This window comes from Echeneis naucrates, chromosome 3 (assembly GCF_900963305.1).
Source record: "Echeneis naucrates chromosome 3, fEcheNa1.1, whole genome shotgun sequence".
Lineage (NCBI taxonomy): Eukaryota > Metazoa > Chordata > Actinopteri > Carangiformes > Echeneidae > Echeneis > Echeneis naucrates.
This window is the reverse complement of record NC_042513.1, coordinates 23,642,089-23,667,451: the sequence shown is the minus strand read 5'-3', so window position 1 is coordinate 23,667,451 and position 25,363 is coordinate 23,642,089. Positions and strand designations below refer to the sequence as shown.

Below are 25,363 nucleotides of genomic sequence, written 5' to 3'. Positions count from 1 at the left end.
AACAGCATTTACTGTTATTTTTTTAGTGCATCATACTGCTGCCTAACTTCCACTCTGGTGGGGTCTGTTCGAGTCATGTGGATGTGCTATAATTATCCTCCAGTGCATTCAAATCAGATTTGGCTGTGCTCAGGTCTTCGTCTCTCGCTCTCTTTTTGATAATTAATTAATGGCCATCAGGTATGTTAAGGATTTCTGCTGCTCCAAAGAGTTGTCCCTTTGATGACCTCCGCTGCACACTATCCAAATAGTTATATTGACAGGAATCAGAGGAACACTAGGAGCAAAGAATTTAGAAATTGCTCTTACTCTGCCTTCCTTTATCAGTTTCCTGAAAATTGACAGTACTGGCAGGCTGATGGATGAAACATTATCGTTTGAAGAGTTTCAGAGCTCAAGGTAAGTTTGGGTGTTTGTCCTGATAAGTGCTGAAGGCCGCGGGTTTGGTTCCTGGGCCTGGGAGCTTTCTGTGTGGAGTTTGCATGTTCTCCACCTGCTTGCGTAGGTTTCCTCCCACCATCCAACGACATATTTAGGTTAAATGGTGACCCTAAATTGTCTGTAGGCCTGAGTGTTGGTTTGTGTCTTTCTGTGTGTTGGCCCTGTGATGGACTGGCTAGCTGTCCAGGGTGACCCCGCCCTCACCCAGTGTGAGCTGGGATTGACTCCAGAATCCCTCTCAACCCAGAAATGGATAAGCTGTAGGAGATGAATGAATGAATGAATGAACCAGTGAATTTGTCCCTCATCATTCATTGAAATCTACTGAACGTTGCATTTTGTCAAAAAATACGACGAAGATTGACTTCAACTGACATGATTGACTTTCAGCTCTGACTATGAAGTACAACTCATCTCTGATCGATATCTGAAACTGCTCATGGATATGATTTTGTCCTCTTTACCTAATTGTGGACTAAACTTAAGGGAAAGCACTGAAGTTTTAATTAATTTGTGTTTATTCCTCCTGCTTTTCAAGCACCTGACTTAATGAAATCCCACAGCTATTAATCTTTTGACATACCTCTGAGCTACTTTGTCAGCAAACCAGCGCGAAAGCGCAAACGGAGCCTGACATTTGACTAATTGCAGTCATTTGAGAATGATCACTGCTATAATGTATTGGAAATGCACAGCAGCGTAACACAACATTCAGGCACCCCTCTTCATCTGGTGACCCACTTTACAGTCAGAGTGAGGAGAAAAATATTTAATCACAAAAAAAAAAAAAACAATGATTTTTTTTTTTTTCCCAAGAAGACACTGAAGCAGTCTGTGGCACAATCAATCAGTGACTGCTGCTGCATAATCAAACTCCAACTTTTTCCTCTCCCTTCTGTTTCATTGTGCGGCTGCAGAGGAATGACTCTTACCTGTCCTTGGCACCATGCGAATTGCTGTGTGCTTGATGAAGACCTCAGTCACACCAGCCAGAGAGGGGATGGGGAGGAGGGGGGGCTGGCCATTATAGCCAGAGGAGACAAGTGCATAGGAATTAATGAAAAGAGGAGAACGTGTATGAGAGACAAGGAAAGAAAGAGAGGGAGAGAGAGAGTATGGCGAGAGTAGTAAATATGAGCGATGGGGAAAGCCCCTTGGAAGGTGAAATAAGGGGCACTTGGGGACTGGCCTTGTACATTGCACCTGTCTTATCACCATTTAACTCTTATTTGTTGGTCTTACTAAACTGTCAGCAGTTCTCTGCCTTCTTGGCCTTTAACTGTAAAATGCCATGGTAATGCTGACAGGCTGCCAAACTGGATCTGGAAAAGACTGCTGCGGTTTTTTTTTTTTTTTTTTTTTTACTTTTTCCATCTATTGTCAAAATTAAATGTACACACTGAGATCTGCACTTTGCTCCATTTACCTTCCACCGCCCACCATTTCTAATATAAATTCATTGAACAGCAGTTTTCTCTTAATAGACTCTTTTCTTTCAGCAACTCCGAGGAAACTTAGTAATTTATATTTTCTGATCACGCTGTTCATAGAAACATGTTCCACCTATTCTTGCAGTCGGTGTCAGTGATGTTTCCTGTAATTGTGTGTTTTTATGGATCGATTCAATTGTGTCTTGATGTATTCCTCGCTCAGCTGAGCACGTCATTACACACATCATTTGTGTGCTATTTTATGCGGAATGCAATAAGGTTATATTTCTGAGGTAGTTCAATTTGAGGACTCGGAAGCATTTCAGCTGCAACTGTTTCTCTATCTGTCTCTTTTTCACTTGCTCTTGGAAATTGCCTCAGCAATGATTCTGCACTCCTCTGCCTTGCTCAGTCATGCCACATTTTAAGTTCACATTGGGAGATATTCCAATTATCAGACAGTTAATGTGACCAAAAAACTTCCTCTCTTTTCCCTGTGCATGCTGATCTGTTGCATGATGATGTCTGATGATGATGTCTTATGACTGGTTGTTGTACTGATGAAGTTAGTTTCCTGAACTGAACTGTTACAATCATCCCCACCCAAGTTCTGGTACAAACATTAAAAATGATTTGGTAGCTTTATTTGATCTCGGCCTTGTGGTCGCATTCTCTTTGACCTATCATAGAATAATTCTCGCCTTCTATTACCTTTCTTTGTTTTGCTTGACACACTGTTCAATCACAATGCCACAGTTTATTTGAAAGTGACAGGCTTGTCATTAACTAATTATGGTGCCAAGTCATCAGAAGGCAGCGTTCTATCCCGGCTACTTCCCAGCCCCCCACTTGCAGCCACAGGATCCTGTCCTTCATCACCTGTGAAGGTCTAATCTTATCTGTGGCTGTTGTGCGGCTCCTCATTAATCACTCCCTCTTCCCAATCAAATGGTGACTAATAGTTGATGTGGCCTTGCACGGCCATACCTCAGATGTGGGGACTTGCTCTTTAGTTGGCTGGGGCAGAATAGTGGTACAGATCCCTTGTGGCAGACTGTCACTGGCGTCTGTATGTGCGTAAACATGATGGTGTCCTCTATGCAGGCTTCAACAGGCATGTTTGGCCATGTAACTGTGTGCCAACTGTCCTGTGCAGCTGAAGTCTGACACATTGTTCTGCTGCCTCTGACCTTGTATCATCAGGAGCTGTGAAGTCGAAGCCAGACTTTGATTCGCTCGAGTTCCAGTTGTGATCTTGGTGCTATATATTTACACTGGTCAGTGACTGAAAACTTTCTGTCTATGTGTCAAATGCTAAATTATTCTCCTATCTCTCAGTTAAGACCACTTGAAGATGTGCAGTGGCTGTAAAGCAATATTATGAATGGAAAAGTCTGTGTGTGGTGAAAGTGGGTTGCAAAGGGAGGTGGAAAAGAAATAGTTTGTTCTTGTAGCAACATGATATAAATGGCACAAAGATGAAACAAATCAACCTTAGGTAGCTGTGGCCTTTAGCCAATCCATAGTAATCAGCGAGGCTGCATTGAACTCTTCGCTTCATGGACCCTTACCAATCAGCTGCGAAAACAGATCTGTCATCTCTTTTCCTCCGCTCACTGATAGAGGCAAGGGGCAGTGAGAGTGAAGTGTGGTAATTATATATGAAGGCTGGCTAAAAGAGGATGTGGCAGTGTATGCCTCTGTGTTTTTAGTGTCATAATCACCTTTTTTTAAAGCAATAGTGCTACACACTATTTGTCAGTTATTCAAGAGCGTCCCACTGGCAGTAATTAGAGGATTGATTAGGGATGTGAACTAATCCAGACCTACCACTGATGGCAAAACACAGATGGCATGACTCACTTTGCAGCCTTCTAAAAGAGATTCTGTCCAATCTTGTCTTATGGACAAGTCTGGCCTAATGACTTACAGGGAGGGATGTGTGGTGTCAGTTTGTATTGATATTCATTAATTGCTGTGACAGTGAAATATGAAATTAAACACGAGGCGATGTATAATTCAGAAAATATGACTTATCTCCTCACACAGTATGGCTGCAGATATATAGACAAGAGACAAACACATATGCACACATACACAGACACACACAACAAATGTTATGCAGTGGCATCACAAAATGATCTTCCTGGTAGGCAGATGAGTTGCCACCGGTGTGCTCACGTTTTCATAACCTTTGGATGCCTCCCATCCTTGTCCTACAGAGAGCCGAGGACAAAGCTCTGCCCTATTAGAGATGAATAATGAGCCTGTTGGCAAAATAGACATTGCTAATGTTTTGTCCAAATATCTCAAATCTCTCCCCAATGATAATGTATTCTGCACCAGTTCCAAATAGCTCTATAAATTTGAAGAGGCGAGTTTTTTGATGATATGACTTCCATGAATCTTTAGACTGGAAAGGGAGGGTGGTCAAAATTCTCTCACATTGAAATGTCTGCTGGGTGTATAAGCATCATAATAAGAGCTTAGGTTGTTTTCCTGTAATTGATGCTCTGCCTGTGTGGCGCCATAGCTTTGTTTGTTTATGCTAATGGCTGTGATGACCTGTTGGTCCCCAATCTAGCAGGGAAATGGCAGCCAATGCTTTGGGGAGTGAGCCATTGATCTCTCTTCAGTGCCTCTTTCTTCACAGGTACTTGGGATTAACTGAGCCAGAGCGGGACAAAAGAAACCATTACAAAAGCAGCAAAAAATAAAAATCACCATATTTCTTCTGGTATATGCATGTATTGCATATCAGCTTCAGGGTAAATGATGCTTGTGCAGCTTCTACCAAGTGCTCCCTTTGCTTCCCTTATATTGGGCCAAAATAGTGCAGGCTGCAATTCCACTAAGCAGTGCACTCAACAACGGGCGTACACACAAACAAAAGCTAATAGGTGGGCTGTTAGCGGATCTGCTTTGACACCTGATCATCTGTGGTGCTGTGAAGTGGGCACATCCCATGGCTGACTGACAGTGTGCCCAGGCTACTGTGGCCGGTAGGCTGAAATTGCTTTGGTAATTCTCAGCAGATCATCAGTGTGATTAGTTCATCTATGGAAACCTACTACATTTACTTTAATTCACATTTTCAACAGCTATGGCTTTTTGAAGTTCCTCAAATTATCTGCTGTCATCCCACCACAAAATGGTCTCCAGCTTCCCCTTGTTCCATCTCTATAACGGGTATTTTAAATATGTTGTTGCAGAAGACTAGTTTTTGTTTCTGCTGACTGGTCTGCTGTAATAAGGAAGAGCCTGATTGTGTATGAAAATTACTGCACATTAAGATAAGAACATGTTCAATTACCTACATCACTGTGAAATCTAATTGACCAAACTCAGTCGCAAAACCTGGACGTGTCGAATATGTTAGTAGAAGGTTGTCAGGGAAGGTTGTCTTTCTATGTGAATTCATGAGATGCTTTGACTGCAGGAGCTTAAGTCCACATTAGGTGATCAGAGGCACAAAGGTGAACTTCACAGGAGCAAGGGTTTTTCCTCTTTGAGACTACAGCATTTTACTTTTCAAACTGGAAACACAATACGAGGAAAGTGAGGGTGAGCAGACCAGCGGAGGAGGCTCACAAAGCCGTTCCCCAGGGTACATTATTATTCAGAAAAAAGAAAAATAAAATCTTTGAACAGGAACTCTTTTCTTTCCAACATTAGCTCTCACTCCTGGACACACATTTTTTTTTTAAATGTCAGTTCTTCTGGGCCACAGTTCTAATTTTTGTTCCACTCAGTGTAAGTAAATAGGTCTGACTGTGAGTTTTTGTTCACTGTTCCCAGGAGAATGGCATGCACACTCAGCAGAGAGACCTCTCACTGCAACCTCCCTCTAACATATTGATCAGGAATGGCTATTGGCGTTAGCCTTGTGAATAAAATGCTGCTCTGCTGAGTTCACTTCCTGCTGGGCCACTGCACGGAGAGACAAAAACCTTTAACAGTATATTTTGTGGAGTGCTATTTAGCTGGGATCCTAAACCTAATGTCGTCACCGGTGGGCACAGAGGAAGACAGAGAAAATGGGAAATATCACTGTTGTCTGACTGCACATGTTCAAATGACTTTATGTATCTATCTGTCTGCCTGCCATTCTTTTGTTCCAGCCTCTGCAGCAGACCAATAAGAGATCACACTGAGATGATTTATAAAATCAAGGGCAAGTAAATAGTGTTTTCTGGTCCTTCACTCAGTCGTGCTTGTTGACATCAAAAACAGGGAAGAGGCTTGACGTGTGCATCTAGAATACATTTCCCCGCTGAGCGCAACAATAGCCTTGGACATTTGAAATAAGTTGAACATGAAAAAAGACAATGTTTATACAGATTCAGAGTACAGAATGTGCAGCGTTTTGTATCCACATTATAGGAACAAGCTTTTTTTTTTTTTTTTTTTTTTTTTTTTGGGTGACTTGTACTGTTGTATGAGGAGGGAAAAGGCCCTCTTCATACTCTTCACTTTCAATTTTGAACACTTAAAATGTTCTATTAAAAATAATTGCTTTTGTAATCTCGGTCATTGTTTCAAATGATTACACGTAGGGAATCCATCTAGTTTATCTTTAAACATTATAACAGGCACTAACCTTTTGGTCCACCGTTAACGTTCATCTTAATGATCTGCTTTGCTTCATTTCATTGTGTTTTCCCTGAGCCTCAGAATGACTTTAGGTAGTCGAGTGATTTCCCATATATCATTTATTTATTTAGTAATTAATTTATTTGTGTATTAATCTATGAGCTATGTATTTAATATTAAATAATGCACAGTCCTCTTCATGAGATTTATGATAAACTTAGGGCTTTCTCAGTGGTCCTTTGTTTTCTGTTTGGTTGGAATATAGGGCAGTACAGTTTGGGTGCTTTTGTCAGAGACAGTTTGTGTGCTGCTATTTCGTAACAGTTTTTTGCGGCAGCCGGGATTTAAGAGACCTTTCCTGGGTAGTGTGTGAGCTCCTGTCATCCCCTTCACTGGCGAGGAGACATATGAAGGGTCCAGACAGTTATGGAGGAGTGAGTGCTCAGAAGAAGAATGTTTGGGGGCGACCGAGCTGGCCAGAAGACTGGGCTCGGTGTCGCTTTCTGGCGTAGCACAGCCACTCTTGTCCTCCTGTAAATCGTCCTGCTCCTCCTCCTCATCATCATCACAGCACAAGGCATGGTACAGAATTTTGTCACTGAATCGCACTCTCTCTCTTGTGCCGGAGGTTCGGGAAGTCTTGTGGCTGTGCGTGGAGCTGCTGGCCTCCTCGCTGGATGAATCTGGAGTAATGATGCGGGGCCCGTTGGGGATTGGAAGCCCGCCATTCATCTGGGAGTAGACAGATGCCGTGGTGGGGGGCGGGGTGGGGGCCTGCGTCTGGGTGGGGATGGTCCCACGGCCCATCTCTGTTCGTAGATCTCCTGGTTGCTCGCCGGGTCGACGGGCAGCGGCGCCAGCAGCCTCCAGGTAGCTGCAGAACTCCCAGCTATCAGAAAGCACATCTGCATTGAGGAAGTCCAACCTAAAGGCCTCTCCCAAACCCCGCTCACTGCTGGACGTGCTGCTGGCTGTGGCCACCGTCCAGTCATCCGGCTCCAGGTCAAAGTCAAAGTCGGACGTTAGTTTATCGATCTGACCCACCACCTGCAGTACAGAGAGTGCAAAAGGGGGACACTTCATTAAATTATGAAGAGAAGCTAATTTTGGAGAGAATTAATTCAGATCCACACATCTGTTGTTTATTTTAAGCCCAGTTAACAGTTTGACTACAGATGGTGATGGTTTGTTCACCATTGGTCCAGCCTGACCAACCACAGTGTGATACTGGTACTGGATGGATGGTGAACAAAGCAAATTTAATGCCTGCACAACACGAGTATGTTCCAAATAGAGTCAATGCTGATGTCCGCAGCTACTTAGCTTCACAGCGATAGCACAGCTCATTTTTAAATGGCCAGGTATAGTTCTGAAGAACTGCATCAGAAGGTTTTTTTTTTTCTTCAAACACAAAAATACTGATGCAACTGAAAATATAATGCATGAATATACTAATATAACATAGAACACTTTAAAGACCAAAGGTTGACCAAAGTATGAAAGACACTTAACCAGAAGTATTAATTTTGAAACCAACTGTAATATAAATCACTGTGACAGTTTACCCTCCTGCCATAAAATTTCCAGATGCTTTATATCCCCCTGATTTACCCCCCACAGGCAGGTTTAACAAAAGCTGAGATTTATTCACAGCTGCTAATAGATCTGTGTTTGCCTTTACAACTTGCCATTGCAGTACTTTTCACCCATAAATCCTTAATTGTTTGCTCATGGTTTTAAAATTGTTTTTATTGCCTCCGAGGCCTCTTGTGGACAGGTGTAGTAAATTAGCTTTATACATGAAGACAAAATTAAATATCCATTGGAATGAGGTTGGAGCATTGAAGATGTGTCCTGACTCATCATAGAGGCATCTTCACCCCAGAGAGAGAGAGAGAGAGAGCGAGAGAGAGAGAGTGAGAGAGGTGGGGTGATGATGAACATCTGGGGGAAGAACTGAAGAAGCATTTTAGATGAGTGCTGAAAGCTGAACCAATGCAGTCTGCCTGATTCATTTTATCTTGATGTCGTTCTGTAGAGCTAACAGGATGAATAAGACAAACCTGCAAGTACATTGAAGTACATTTAATACTAGTGTTTTTGTTATGGGAATTTTAAATTGGAGAAATACACATGCACACCTGCTGCATGGAAATTTATTGCGATTCATCTATTGTTGCCTCAAATTTAACCTCACTGGTTCTGTCATCACCAGCCACAGTGTTGAGTGTTTGATGAATAGAGAGCACTTCAGCTGAAATCATACTGGTGCGCTGACAACACTTAAAAATCCAAGCCCTCTATACTTGACATTTTAGCACCTTCAATCAGCATGTTCTGCTATCAACACCAAGCTATGGCAAAATGAAAACACTCAGCATACATGCACTGTTCTTCTTATAAATTTTGTATTTCCCCAAACCATTAGGCAATTAAGCCTAGATGTTTTTTGAGTTTTATTTTTTATTATTTGATCATGCAAATATTAGTTCACAGTATAACTGCATCTTAATGTATGAGTTCATGAATTTTTGGGGGGAATTTTTTTTCTGCCTCTAAAATTATTTGCAGTGTTTAGTTATCAGACTACAAATTAATACGTTGATGTGTGTAGAGTTGTAGAATTGAACATGTAGAATTAAAACTCTTATTTCTTCATCCAGCTTTGCAACAGAAAGTATGAGTCTGAGTGAAAATGCAAACACGCTGATAAGGAGCTGCGTGCTGCCTTGCTCACTAAAAGCTCAGGTGCTCTACAAGGCAGGAAGAGCTTAATGATCTTCTGCAACTAAAACTGAAAGCTATTTGAATCAGATCCGATAAATGTGCTCACTAACTCATTGAATCAAAAAGAGCTCTGACTGTGCCAACAAATTTAAGATAAAAAAACAAAAGGAGAGCCAGCTTCTTTCCTCTCCTGCATTTTATTCATACAGCTCCTCAATCTTTAGCTTTTAGCAGTGATGATTTGTGCTGTTAAGACAAACAACCTGCATGTAAATCTTGGCTTCATATGTCTGTACGCATGGAAGTGGCTCATCTGTCAGTGAGCTTCTCTGCAGAGCTGCCAGTTGTGGCATCGTACACCCCATGAGCACCTGGACTGTGCTTCTCTATTGGCTCACTGCCTGGAGGGAATCGGGCTGTGTGAATCCTCTAATCCTTGAATTACTCCACCTGTTTGTTGTGTGATTTGCAGACTTTTTACTCATGGAGTTGTTAATGCGAGACGTATCTCAGACCCAGTTGAGGCTGAATGGATTTGTTTGCTTGACATGAATGAGGAACGTCATTAAACAAATTAGTTAAAAAATAAATAATTATGTAAAAAATGCTTCTGATTGATTTACAGTTATTTTAATGAACAAAAAACGCCTGTGTATGCAAGTCATTCTTATTTAGTTTGAATTCAGACATGACACTAGACTTCAACATTGTAAGCTTAAAGTTTCTGGTTTCTGATTGTCAACTAATTGTTGCCGTTCCTCTGCAGTGGATTGGGACTGCTTATTATCCATTTGAGAATGTATCCTGGTGTTAACGGTAGGCTGTGCGGGCTCCCACTGCTGGTTAGTCTGACCCCTGCCTGCAGTATGTAGGATAATTTAGTTTGATAACTGTCTCAGCTCTTAGGGTCTGCTGAATCTTTCTAGGTCACAATGCAGCACATGCTCAATGAAGCAACAATGAAACACTAGTCTTCGCTTTTTCTTCCAGCCTGAGAGCGTGTGATGAAGGGGCTCTGGAGTGAAATGGAAGGAGCAGATTGCTTTAGCACAAAGGATGAATGAACACATTAGGAACCAGTCATTAACAATACACACAATGTGTTTGAAATAGAAAACACATAATGAAAATCCACAAGAGTCTAACATGGAGGGCAAAAGTAATTAGGAGACTTTACAAGCAGACTTTTTTTTCTCAGGAACCCCATCATATCTGTACATCAGTAAAGACATCACGTCTTTCAGAGATTATCTGTAGCAGTTGCCTCTATGGAAAAATAAAATGACGTGAGAGGAATTGTTTCCTTGCTCATTCCCTGTGAATTGTGTTTACTGTACTAACACTTAATAATGCTGTTCACATAAGTCTTATCACATACAATAATTAAAAACACATTAGATGAAGGCGCATAAGGTAAACACTTTATCATAAGCATTTTTTCTTCTTTTACAATGTTGAATTGTCTGTATCCAACTTGAAGCTGTGATAGACCTCCGGAGGCTGGCTGTGTATCCCCCATGGACTTTATGGAGCTATCACTCCACAAAGTTTATGATGCAGTGATGACATATCCTTGTGACTGAAAAGACTCCATTTGCAACACAGTTAAGCAGTAATGTATAGTATAAGTGTGGGTATAAGTGCTGCGGATTTGAGTTTAACTTAAGTCCTTAATTTTCTCTCTGTGCCTCTGCTGACAACTTCACTTACTTTCTTAACTGTAAATGGTGTCTGGTGGAAGGTACTAAAGACTGTGTCGATGGCTATAACAATATCAATGATTCTCTGGGTGTGAATGATTAGCACAGAAATTATAGCCATAAACACATAATTAGTTTCTTTTTCAGGAATAATATAGAATATGGTCTATCTGTTGTCGAAGCAGGACTGCCAAACAAGCATCAAGCAGACCTGATCTTGTTTATACAAAGCAATGACTGGTGTACAGTTGTTTTTTTTTTTCTTCTTCTTCTTTGTCTTTGTCTATGTCGCTGCACGCTGTCAGCCTGCAGCCATGAGTCAACTGTAGTCGCAGCACCTGATCAACACGGGTTCAGTCATTTCGGTGTTGTCATGCTTTGAAAGAGAGGCTGTCTCCTCGGCAGCATCAGGCGAGGGTTTATTACTGTACCTCAACACTTGTCTGAGGTGGTTGAGCCAGGTAATTGAGGGTCAGGGTGAAAGAGGGCACTTGGAGCCTTGTCTGTGATAGAAAGGTACAGTGATGGAAAAGACAGCCAAGGATAATATAAGACAGAGGCACGGTCAGCAATGTAAAAACTCTCCTAAGAGCCTCTTCTCAGGTTGAAGGGGTGATTTGGGAAATAGATTCAGCACTGTCCACTATCATTATTAGAGTCCTTCTCTCTAATATCCAGCTCAACCTGACTGGTAGCGTGATTTATTTATTGTGAGTTGGTAGCTGCACGTCTTTGTATGAAAAGACTTCTGTTAACTGACTAGCTAACGGCTGCACATTGCCCCCATTACACGTCTTGAATATGTTACTGATCTAAATGTGTGTCTTTATATGTGTTTCTAATGATCCGAGCGGAGAGGGCGTTGTGTTTTTCCAACTCGTGCCACATTACTAATACAGGAAATTTATCATGGAAAAAAGCAGTCGTGAAACATGGAAATCTGTAGCAATGTAGTTTGTACATATGTAAAAAAAAAAAAGTACATAAAGAGTGAGTTACCAAAATAAATGAGATGTAACGTCTTCACTGGGTTCATTTGAAATGCACACTGTATAAGGGAATTTTCTGTGGGTCGCTTCATTACGCTGTGTTCAAGTGGCCTCTCTCCATCTGTTCCTGTGCCACTGGTTCTTTCAGGAGTCGTTTTCAGAGTAGACAGAGATGTTTGCAGTGCTTGTTTGTTAATTATGCAGCATCCAGCATCTACCATGGCTTTGCTTTCTTCAAGGGAAAAATCTGAAATGTGTTCAGTGGAGCCATTCAAACACATCTAAGTGTTATTTCTTTCTCAACATGTCACAATAGATTTCCAGCCTGCCCCCATGCAACACTTCCAGTGCTGGAAGCGGTTTGTGCCAGTTAGGAAGTCTCAGCAATTATAGAAATGGCCTTGCACGCTGTCTTCGTAAGTAAAACGTTTGCAAATATTGTTTTAATGCAGTTAGCTCCTGCAGTTTTGCTGTTTCTCTGCACTCTGCGCCACATGCTTACTTCCCCTCTGTTTAATTCTCCTCAAGATGTGAAGAGGGAGCATCCGAGCCACTCACATTGTAGTGATATGGTTTATCTTATCCCCCAGAAGCTAATGCATCACCCAGACTTACTCTGTAAGAACATAATTACTGGATTCACGAGAAAAATAGTGCAGTTACTCGTAAACCTGTGCGATCTCTTCCAGACATCTTATTCACACTATTAGATGAAACAGCATTTTAGGAACATTTTGTCCTTCTCGTCACGCATACAATATGACCCATGCAGAATGTTCCATATCTGTGCAGCACTGCTGGCCACACGAGTTGAAAGTCCAGGGCAGATTGCGGGGCAGAAGGTGGGCTGTCTGACTGAGTCGCACAAAATAGGAAATGCACATGCCTGCTTGCAATCTTAACAGGATTGTGTATGAAGACTGAGACAGAAGCAGAGTATTTTGAACCAATAAAATATATATATATATATATATATATATATATATATTAACGTTCAGGATAAATCGAACACAAAGATGGATGACAGAAAAATTAGGCTTCTCTACCAACATATTCATACTCTCTCCCGGTGCTATGAAAATTTCACTGGAATTGTAAAACCAGGGATTCCAGTAGGCCCTGTCCATTATGAGAAAGCACATGGAAAAAAAAATGCTGCCATATTTCAAGCTTGAGGGAAATGAGTGTTTAATTCCCAATGTTAGATGTTTCTTTACGATGTTAATATAAATTACCTGCACAATTGTTCAGCTGCACATCAAAATTCACACTGAAGTCGTGTCTTCAGCTACTCTTTCAAATATATTCATGAAAAAAAGGCCTGGCCTCTTCACTGACGTTGTGTAAAGTGTAAGTTGGATTGAAAAGATGATCCCTGAGGTGGGGAAAAGTCTGGACCTGTGTGCACGTCTGATGGCCTTGTTTTTGGACAGTTCAACATCCTCCTCTAAATCAAATCAAATCAAATCAGATTTATTCTTATAGTGCCAAATCATAACAAAGTTACATCAAGGCACTTTACATATAGAGCAGGTCTAGACCAAACTCTTTATAAATTTATTTAAAGAGACCCAACAGGTCCTCTGACTACACTTCTTGTTTAAACATTAACTGAAATGTCTGCAGGCTGACAAAACATCAGAAATCCAAGACAATGTGGCTCATTGAGTCTCATCTGTAAAATTTAAAATGCATTTCATCAGTTTCTTTTTATTTGTTTCCTGGATCAGCAGAACAATACGCTACCAAACATTAACTGTCAGCATTTAGGAACTCATGTGTTTGAATTGTTCTATAGTTGTGTTTTCCTCCCTACAGCTCATGTGACACCCTGTTATGTATTATGGGACTAGCTTGTCGATAAGTCCCAGCAAAGTCAGCAGCACTAATTCCCGCAGGCTTATTTTACTGGTATATTGAGTGTATTCAAATGTAGTTGACTCCGCAAAGGTCCAGAGAGTCTGTGGGCGGGCGACATCAGTGACAAGAGAAGGGGACCTGATTTAGGTCAGGCCATCTTGATTGGTGAGATGTGTTGCATGGTGTTGGCACAGGGATGAAGTGTCCTTTGAAGTGTTCGCTGGAAGCATTTGGTGTAATTATCCTGTCATGAGAGGGGCTATAAGCCTGAGACTTCATTAGGCACATGCCTCCTGCTTTTTCACCCCCCCCCCCCCAAAAAAAAAAGAAACACTCATCTTTATCGAGGTCTTAAAGTGCTAAACAACACCGTGATGAGTGTTGGGCCAATACCTCCTGACAACTCACTAATCAAAAGCATCGTTACAAACTTACCCGCAAAATGGGCCTCATTTATCCCTTTGGGGCTTCAGAAGAGGTGGGTTTCTGCAGTTCTCGAGGCTTGGGAAATCAACCCCTTCCTTAGCCTAATTCAAGTCATCAGACTCAGCCGACTCATCCGCCTGCTGTATGGCAAATTTGGAAGGTTTAATACCATCACCTTGGAGAGGTTATGGGTTGTGCAGTCGGTGAGGCAGCATGGGGACAGCAACAGTGAGGCAGAAGATGGAGCATGCGTCGGTGCCCGCAGAGCACACTCATTGCGTCTTTCTGTGTTGAGAAGCCTAGACCCGGTAATGAGCACAAAAAGATGGTAGTGCCACGCTACGGGGCTCCTCAGTACGCCTGCTTCTCTGAGATAGCACTCGGATTAGGCCTGAGCACTTTTTAGGTCACGCTGCACACCTACAAGGGGAAAAAGGTGCGTATATGAGCGCTACCAGGCCACGCTGACCTGTTTTAATGACCGGAGAGTTTTCATTCACTTGTTTTTTTGGTTGTTTGTTTGGGTTTTTTTTTTTCAGCTATGTGAGGTCAGGGAAGGTCTAAAGTTGTCTAAAGCAACAAACGTGTTGTGTGCCTATGTTGGGTCAGGGCGAACACAGTTGACCTGTACTGGGAAAAGGGGAGAATCTTTCTAGCAGGAGAGAACACATCTCTGCAGGAACCCGGTCAGCCCAATCCAGCAGTAAATCCTTCATCCTGCTATTTCACACTGCCAATTTATCTACATGTCAAACCAGTAAAAAGATAAGCTGCAACTCTAACCCTAAAAAAACAAAAAACAAAAAAGACAGCAAAAAAACTAAAACAGAAATACACAACTGTTTGAGGTCTAAAGGTGTGTAAAATAAAATGTTGCTGTAAATATGCTGTAAATATGTTTCTAAATAAAAATATCTCAGCGTAGTACGGTAACAAAATAATTTCTGAAGAGTCGAATCCTGTTAATATCTGTCACTAGGCAGAGTGACGCAAAAATAAACAAGTGAAGTTTGACTAATAAGAAACAAGTATAGAGTCACATTAGATCGTCTTGCAGCCCATAAGTGTTGGGATGAGTGGTACTAGTATAAATAGTCAAATAAGAAGATTTTTGCCGTTATCCCCCCCAAAAAAGAGGAACCAGGCCCATCTTTAAATTTAGTCAGTTTTTTGGGTTACTTTTGTTTTTGTAAACAAAAATTCATTTTAGAAACAGAAAAGTCAAGATTTTTGGCCCCATCAAATGACTCTTTGGTGCAAATACTGAAAGTTAGGCGCTGACGGAGGAGCCAGGCGAAAAGCCCTTAGTAAAAATAAGATTTTCACACACAGCTTGCGCATGGTTGTCAGTTGTAACAACTACCAATGATATTTCAGTGATATTAAAGAAGGAACCTAAGCCAGATGATGGATGGATGCTGAGAGAGGCAGAGGAATGATACGGAAAATTGTCTTCTTTCACTGAATCTTATTTTCACATTTAATTTACTGAGCTTTTTTGATCTCTTTGCCAACTTTGTTCCACTTTTGTATCTATGAAGAACATACTCATATCTGTGAAAATAAACTTCCTCACCGCATCAGACACACTCGCATTATCACTCACATACAGTCACACAAAGCAAGCAGCTATCACACTACTCACTTTATCATCCTTGAGGATGAAACAGCAGACAACTCATTCAGCAAAAATATTTAGCAGTGGCCAGTCCCTTCAGCTGACAAATTCTATTTATGGTCGTGTGTGGAGTGATCCATAGACTTAGAATGCAGAAGAAATCTCCTACTTTATTTTTATCATAAAAAAATCCATCTTTCCAGATTTGTGCTTTGGCTGCTATCGTTGTCCTTCCCAGGCTTGGGGATAGATGCTATTGCCTAATGACAGTTTCTAAGCAGCAGCACTGGGTGTTATTTCACAATTCCAGGGGTGTAAATGGATTTATACACCCTTCACAATCGGGAAAAACAAAAAAAAAAAAAGCAAAACTACCCCAAAGGCAAAGCTTTTTATATATATTTTATAAGAGGAGAACATGTTTTTACCGTTTTCTCAACAAGATTTGTTCGTCAGATCTCAAAGCTCAGTTGGTGGTAAGGAAAATAAGGAGAGGTGAATATACAGTCTCTCTGTAGAGGATCAAATATGTGGTTGTTTAAAGCCGGGCGACTCTGTTAATAACTCCGGGCAGCATTTATGACAGCTGCCAGACGGTCTCTAGTTGTTGACAACTACATGCATTTCAACAAGTTGCATTTTTCTACTAACGCTCAAACACACCAATTCAAAGTAAGTCAATGTGGAAGATGTTTTGTTGCCCTGAGTTTGTCATATCGCAGATGGTCTCTTTATTGATAGAATTTTTTCCCAAGTTCAGTGTCAGCGTAACACTGTCAACAGTCCGTGCTGTCATTATTTGTCTTAAGGAATCAGTGACCACAGTTGCGAAACGTGTCCGAGGCCACAGTTACCAGAGCTTCAAGTCGTTATAAGCCAGAAAACTTGTGAAGTCAGTCGAAGTCAGTAAAATCAAAGCTAAAACATCTCTTCGTTGAGAACTCAGTTCCTCCAAAGGCTCTCAAAGCTGAGTTTTGCACAAGTCCTTTTTCTAAACAGCAAACTTGATCATTTGTCAGTGCCTACACATATTACTACATATTTGTATTTTTAGAGGCCAACCAATGCTCCAGGCTTTGCTTAAAGAGATGAACACTGTTTTGGATATGAAACTCAGCACTTCCTGCTGGTAGGAGACTGGAATTTTCAGGTATCCCACCCAAAGTCTTTGTGAAAACGTTTTGCTGCTGTTGTAATAAGTTCTACTTTCGTTATCCAGAGGACAGTCATTACTTGGAAATTCTCAAAAGGTCACTCATCAGGAAAACATGGACGAAGGTTGTTTTAGGCGTTTGATCCGACACCTATGTTGGTTTCTTGGTGAGGTTTCTCCGTGTTACAAATTCAAAGCTTTCATTGAATGTAATAATAATTTGAACGCAAGTATTGACAAAGTGGCAAAAATACGCCGTGTTACACACTGACATTTTGCCTAAACTTCTCACCTTGCATCTGCAGCTCTGGTCCATACTAAGCCATAATGCATTACACAGATGGTGTTTTGAATTATGTAAACATGACCCTCATCTGAATTCTGCCGTGCCTGGACTTCACAGCACTGGCTCACTGTACAACATCTATATTCCTTACACACAGGAGTCGAATATCCTGATCAAGTAACTCGCATCCATCAACAACATGCCAACAACAGAAAAAATAATTCATACACTAAGATGTAAATGAACAGCCTGTGTAGAGCAGAAAGCAGCTCCGACCTATGGAAATCAGGAATGCTTACTACCATGCTCTGGGGCCTCTCTGGTTATTAGCATGCTCTTAGTTAATGATGCTAATTAGCTGGTACTGGGCAATATATATGTGATTATTGATCAGTAATCAATGTTAATAAGTAATCATCAAGCCTTTCACAAGTATTTCATTTTAGACTGTTTTCCGTTCTGTGAGTATAAACTGACTCTGTAACAGTGTAGTGTTAGTTTTTTTTTTTTTTTTTTTTTTCTTTTCCCTTGCCTGACACTCATCACACACAGCAGCAGGCCATGACCAGCATTAGCTACACAGCATTTTTAAGCAATTCAACAGCTTTTAAAACACCAATCGACACCGTTGGACCATGAACTAGCATTGAACTGCTGACTATGCAGGACTGTGCATTTCAATTCACTACAACTGTCTTTTGCACCATTTTTCACTTTGCTTAAACTTGGTGGTGAGTTTTCATTGCCACTCGTTGTTATCGGGCCACGGCTTTGGAAGAAATGTCCAGGCTGAGAGAGCAGCGGCTAACCTTACCATTAATACAGGGCATGCAATCAATATGCTGCTGGCATTTCTAGGTTTCCTTGGCCTGCAGCGGTTATCTTAATAGGAGAGTGCTCCCATTTTCTTTTATTGTGTGAGCCCATATATCATTGCCCACCAAATATAGCTGGATCTACCATGCTGAAGTGAAAACATTGGGGCTCAGAGGGAGAAAAAAAAACAAACTCCAAAAAATTTATGCAATTTATTTTTATTTTAACTATCTCTGCCACTTTATGGCGATGGCTGTAAACGTCAGGAATTCTTTTATAGATATTTGATTTCTGCTTCATCTTTTTTGTCTTTGCTTTGTACTTTCAGACAACTGGTTTTCTGTGGTTAATATGAGCAGGCCAATGTCTGCAGTGGTATTACTCCTCATGAGCAGTGCTATGTTAGGGTAGGATGGCGTGCTGTTTGCGAAGGACTTGACATAGGGGCAGAAGCAGGATTGGAGAGACACATCTTCACACCTGGAATGATCTTGAAACCAAACACACTCGGTCACGTGTCTTATTCTGCTGAAAAAGAGAGCATTGAAGAGATGCATCTGGCCAGCAGCAAGGCTATGCAGCACTGTTATTGATGAGATTCTCAACTTCTATTAAGACAGGTAATACAGTAAAGGCCAGTAAAATCAGTAATGTCACCTCCATCCTTTACTGACAGTGATGTTTCATCACTACGTCATAAAAACAATCCTGAGGTTGTTGCTGTTTCACCAATGGGATGACTTTGTGACCATGACGTCTAATCCTGCATTTAGGGAACACAAGATGAACCTTCTATGATTTTCTACAGTTGTAATGCTTCAGTGGCTTCATGATATGTTTATTCTTCTCACACTGTTGTTGCACTAAGCACTTACTTCTCGCCACTCATAGCTTGAACGGGTCTCCTCTGACCCCTCATCAACAAAGCATTTTCGCCCTCAGGCCTGTGACTGTGACTCACTGTCTGGAGGTGTGTGCTGTTTAAAATAAACACTCCATTTTACCATGCTGTGGCAAGAGATATGCTATGATAGGTTCCCATTTACAGTGACGCATTATTCCAAGTTGTTATGGACTGTTTCACTTGCCAGCATAAAGAAAAAACTGACTCATAAAGACACCATTTAATCTAAATATAAAAGGTAACCGTAAATGTGAGATCCCCCCCCAACAAGAGGGAAAAAAAAAACTTAACTTCCACAACCCTGCAATGTTTGACAAATTTAATCACAAGTCAGTGTCTTCTGTGGTACAGGTGAGAGAACAAGAGGGAATTTAAAGTAGTGAAGACTTCAGGAGATAAAAACTGCTATCGCTCTATTAAAAAAATAATTGGAGATCGAATTTGTGTACTCGTAAAATGTTTGTTTGAGCTTTTACACCCAAATGAGCTTTATTTGGTGTGGTGCTAGTAGTTACGAACCAGAAAATGTGCCCATATCTCCGTGAAATCACCCTGGCTTCTGCTACTGTGTTCACAGTGTCGTTCTTGCACTCACAGTGGAGCAGATCAGGGATTATTCTCTCGGTGACATAACAAAAGTCTTGACTTCTATTTTTTCTTTATACAATGGAATTGTTCATGGGCACACATACGTTCAGTAATTATCATCATAGAATCACAGTTAATGTTTGCACTTGGGAAAAGTAGATGCAATCAAACAACCTATGTACTTGGACAGGTCACTGGAAACATAATTTACTTTAATAACTACCTCTTCATATATTCCAAATATCTCTCTGATCCTCGGTCACTTGTGTCTTCAGGGAGAGCTCTGTTTGCGAAAAGGTCACAACATCGGCACATATGGCCACGGGAAGTGAAAACAAAGATCTTGAGTGATGGCTCACTCCCCTCCCTCCCTGCTGCCGCGCTGAAGTAGGCCACAGATATTGGCATGACTCTCTCTCCTACTTCTTTCTCAAAACAATTTGTCTTTGCTTCTAGGGTTGTGGCGTTTCTATCTGTGACAATCTGTAGGGCGGTCGCCTCAGAGAGTGACAAAACCTGTCACAGTGCGTCACTTTTACTCTCTCTCCGGTAAGTGGCAGGGCATCTTTGAGTCTGCAGCACCTTTATCAGATATGGCAGTTCCTAAAGCTCTGCCTATAACAGCAGGCAAGTTGGAGGAGAGGCGCCGGTGACTTTAGAGGGACCTATTTGCAAACAAAATCACTGGGAGACATTCCCCACAAGGCACCATCTGGCTGCCACACATACCTGCCTCCGTCACTCGCTCACCATCACCAGCTTCTCTATTTATAGACACTCTCCTGTCCACCCACCCGCACGCTGCATCTAGTAAAAACGGCAACCAAAATCTGAAGAAACTGAAGAATCTCCTTCAGGCAATCAATCATCAGGGCGACAGATGTCAACATCTCTCTGTAATGTGCGGAGAACGTCTTCCTAACAGTTTGCCATCACTAACAATAGAAATGAACAATCAGCTGGCTCCTTGCCAGACCTTGCGGAGATGGCGAGGCTGGCAATGACCTTCTTTGTCATAATCTGAACTTTTCTCCTATTTTTAGCAGGGCTGTGTTTGAGTGAACTGAGAGATGAGCTATGGAATAGAAAGAAACACTGAAGTGTGAGGTAGGAAGTAGGTGGCGGCAGATGGTGAGAGGGCATTGGGTGTGATCTAATCTTCATTCCTGGTTGAATAGAAAAGAATTTGCGATGATGTGCGATGTCAACCGTCAAACACCAGCAAGCTGTCAGAGTTATCAATAAAGCAATTTGTTTCTTATTCCTGAGGGGATAAACTTGAATTCTCATCATTGGTATTATGTTATTGAACACGCATTCCCCCCAGTGAGGGAACAATATTGAAAGAACGAACACAGGAGTGCACTTGTAAGCTAGTCAGACATTCATTGCATTTTGATAAGGTCCTCAGTGACTGTATTTTGAATGTCATAAGAAACCTCACTTTGGTGCACTACTTTGATTAAAATGCTGAAATGCCAGATATAATTAACTTGAAACAAAATACTGCCCCACAAATAGATGTTCTCCCTGCAGGTCCATTCAGTTGTGCATTTTAACATATCCTCTCACCATTTATGCTTAATCCGAGATTTTATCCTCCCAGAGCAAGAATACATTTTAACAAAACTCTCATGTAAAATGTAGTCTTTGAATGTGAAATTAGTCATCGCAATCCAGATGTGCCAATGCGGCTCCCCATTAAGAAGCTGCAACGGCCTCTCTGCTTTCTCTCTTGTTAGATTTCGTCAACGATCTCAGGGTGAGAACAATTAGTCAGTGTGCATGGATCAAAACTTTTAATTACAAATTGAAATATTATTCATCAACTGAAAAACATATTGATTACATGCCTGAAATCTGCAGAGAATACATATATGTTCCCCCCAGCATATTTTCCTCCCAAACAATTGTCTTGATTTGCGTTTTAGTATGTGTGTGTGTGTGTGTGTGTGTGTTGATAATTATGGGTTGCAGAGCTGGCAGGGATGGAGAGAGGAACATGGTGGTAGAGAAAAGCTACCTCGCTCAAACAAACCCTCCCGGCAAGAGGAGCCTGCTAAACAAATCTCACCAGAGTGAGAGTAAGAAATTGTTTAACCATGGCAGTGTTTTATCTCAGTATTACTATTACTGTTTCTTCTCTACTGTTCTCTGGACTCATTTTTGATAGTCGGCCTTCTTGCTGTGATTGTCCAGAGGAGAGCAGACCACAGGACTGTTCTCTTCTTCAATCCACATCGCTTCATTTGCAATTGAACTATCTGTCTAGTGATGAGAAAATAGAACAAACTTTCAGAATGGATGGATCTGGATTGTCAGGCTTACACACAGTATAGTGAATGTGAATGAGTCCATGGCAGCCAACCAGGAATATAGTTTATTGTTATATACATCATCCATCCATCAGATTTCCTCCCATCTGCCAGAGTCTGCTCTGCTATCTCAAGAGGAAAAACAAAAAACAAAAAACACATAAGGCATTGGGGTTTTCTACCTGCATTCTCCAGGAACATTAAAAGGCCCAATTATCACGGACAAATAAGCAAAGTACAGTGAAGGTGAAGGACAGGAGAGGCAATTTTCCATTCTTTTCTCCTCTCATTTCATCTCTTGCTTTTATGCTTAAATTGCCTGCCCATAAACAGTGGGCCCATTGTACTGTGCTGTTGACACAAATTGGACGGTGTGAAGAATGGAGATGTATTGTTCCATGTAAGGCATATTCATCTTTTCAATAAAGTTGGCACTGGTGGGGAAGAGGAAGTGTGAAGTCAGGCGCAGCCTGTAATTAACAGGTAGAGGTATAGTATGCACGATTCATCGAGCCATCTGTGGGGAACATTTGTGAGAATCTCCACGACTGAGCTCCTCTCGCGTCTTTGTCTTCAGCAGCGCCTCTCGGTGACCCGTTCCTCTATGTGCTTAGCCTGCCAGTGAATTTCCTCCTCCGGACCTACTGTAGTTCCTGTTTGCAAGTCTGCATGATGCAACAAACGGTGTTCACCAAGGCACCTTCTGATGCAAGATCTTCACTTTTAGCACACTCTTCACCAAGGTTCATGGAAACATTTGAAAAGGAGGCTGCATTAATAATCCATAGATTGTATGTCCGTACGTAAATGCAGCACCAGCCTACAAATGCAGGTCCTCGCTCGGCCACTGTTTTGACACCTTTCTGGATTTCTCCCTCTCTCCTTTTCTCTGTCTATCTCTCTCTGGAAACGAGCTTTGATTGATGACAACAGAAGGAGTGGTGAAATCTGAGGGCTGGATGGAGAGATAACTGACTGGCTGAGAATGACTCAGTCTGTAGCAGAGAGTCAGCTTGCTGTAGCCTGGAGGAAAAGAGTGAGACAGGAGTGCAAGAGCAAAAGGGAGAAGATATCACGGGGTAAATGAGGCCTTGCAGTTTGGTAGGGCACATAGCTTCATCATCCTTGGCTCATGTTTGGGAGGCAAACATGACTGGGCTAATGTTGCTTTATTTGAGAAGAGAAACACCACTGACAGTCAGAGTGATGCGACCAAATACACAGCGGGGCCTTGCCAACAGTATTCTATCTAATCAATCTGCTGCGGGAGGACAGAAACCGCACACAAACATCATGCACTCGCGCTAGAACACACACCCACAATTGCCATCCGCAAAACTAGAGTATACGCACACACTCCCGTGTACACAGCCAATCTCATATCTTCTGGCAGATACTCATACACCCACGCAAACACATGCATCAATCACCTGCTCTTTTCTCCCCTCTCAAATAAAAGCACACAGACACACACACACGTTCAACAGCTACGTATACGGCACACGCCAGTGTCAGTCAGTCTGACTGCCAGGCTGCCTCTCGCTACCTTGATGCTGATGGGAAACAATGATTATTCTGATGGCAGCTTGTACATCTAACCTTAGGGTTATAGTTTTATTTATAGGCCAACAGTAAACCCTTAAAAATGTGTACTGCAGCTCGTACTGCATCTCTGACATCATCAGGAAAATTCCCTCCTGTGTGACCTTGGCGTTTAAGTGGCGAATCTACACAGATGCAGAGTGTGTGCTGTGTGATCGAGTCAGTCACGGCAGAGGAAAATGGCCCTCTCCCCATCCCCTTTTGTAGCCATCATTTATGCTTCATGTTTTTTTGTCACAAGGTGATGGCTGCCAATGATGTCAGAGTGGCAGCGGGTGCAGTGTGGACACTGGCGTCGGGGGCTTTGGCGTGCTCTCCCTCTTTAAATAGCCCCAGATCTAATCTGCAGACAGCAGCAGAGTTCTGACAGATCCTGCCTCGGTGCCTCCTCCCACTAGGTGACACATTCTTTATTTATTTTTCTTCTCCGCTCTGGTATTCACTCCATGGAGCACTGGCCCCTCAAGCTATTGTCAGTTCCGTTCTCCTTCCATGTCTGAAAAACCAAATGGATTTATAGGGTTTACTGTCAACCCCTCCCTTTTTTGGAGCTTATAAATGTGGCACAGTCTTCTATTTCCACTCTTTTATTTCCATGCTCTCCATCCTTTTATGATGGTTCGGCCTCCCTTCTCATAATGGGACCCTACTGTTGTGGCGCCAGCTTAACTTTGTTCAAGACTGTCTTTCACAGTCTTGACCTGTGTACAATATAGCACACTTTGTCTTCGGCACCGTATAGGTGTTACAGGGCAGTCACGACCGCTTGACTGCTTTTCCAGAGAGTAAGATGGAGAGCATATGAGACTGACCTCCCAAGAAAAACAACAGAATCAGTTTCACTCCAGCAAGTGCCACATAATGATATATGTTCAAGTGAAAATCAAACCCTCCAGCAACTGTAGTAATTATGAGCAGAGCAAAGGAGAAAGTCAGACAATGTTTCAGAAATCCCACAGAGGGGCCAGTTTGGTGGATGGATGAAACAGCAAAGCTTAACATTGTTTTTTTTTTTTTTTTTACCATCTTCTGCCATAGCCATTTTTATTATTGAACCGTTAAAAATTAACTTATCTAACCTTCACAAGGAATGAAGAGATTTTTTTAACCCTTGCAAAGTACATATTTTGACCTAACCCATGGATTTCCTTGGACCCTAACCAAGTTATTTCAGTGCATAAACCTGACCAAACCTTAACGTATAGTCTTGTTAGACCATTTCTCACACCATTTCTGATTTGGGTTAACCCTTTTGATCATCAGATCAGAAAACACTGGTAGTTCTGGTTGAGTATTATTCTGGAAGCCAGTGAAGATGCTGTCTTCGTTGGAGAACTTGGGTGGCTGTCACCAAAAAAAGGCATTTCTGACACTTCTTTAAAATATAATGAATTTGCAGTTCTTCAAAAGTAGCTTCACCGCTGGCCACGTCTGACATTATTCTCTCCAGATCAGTATCTATGTGAATATCACGCATGCTCATAGAAATGTCACATCTTTCTAGCTAAGGTCACAAAGTTGTTAGGATGTCAAAGCTCTAAGCTATATCTGTCATGAAATACATTAATACATGGTAAATTGTTGGCTTTAGTACCAGCGCTCCCAAGATGTACTAAATCTTTTTGACTCCATCACATGGAACCTCAGTCTATCTTTCAAGACATGAGAACCTAATTATGTGGCAATAAATGAGTGGAAAGAATTATACAGTTCATCAAAATAAGACCATAATAATAATTCACAAAGACAAGCTGGTGCTTCAAAAATGTGCTCGAGCAATCAGCATCATAACACAATGTGTGGAAGTGCCTGGTGATGAGTAATATGATCGTCACCGATGCCATGTCCAAGTTTTTCCAAAGGCTCTAGCTTTATTTCTTTTTGTGAGTTCACCCTCCGCTCTCCATACAGAAGG

The 25,363-nt window shown here is 41.7% G+C and overlaps 1 protein-coding gene across 1 annotated transcript in view; it reads right to left on the bottom strand.

Moving 5' to 3' along the window:
• Positions 1–6,692: 6,692 nt before the first annotated feature.
• Positions 6,693–25,363, bottom strand: part of insyn1 (inhibitory synaptic factor 1) — a 39,099-nt gene continuing 20,428 nt past the window's right edge. The window contains exon 2 of the mRNA XM_029498961.1: positions 6,693–7,511. Coding sequence (XP_029354821.1) covers positions 6,693–7,511 — 819 coding nt within the window. The remainder of the gene's footprint in view (positions 7,512–25,363) is intronic.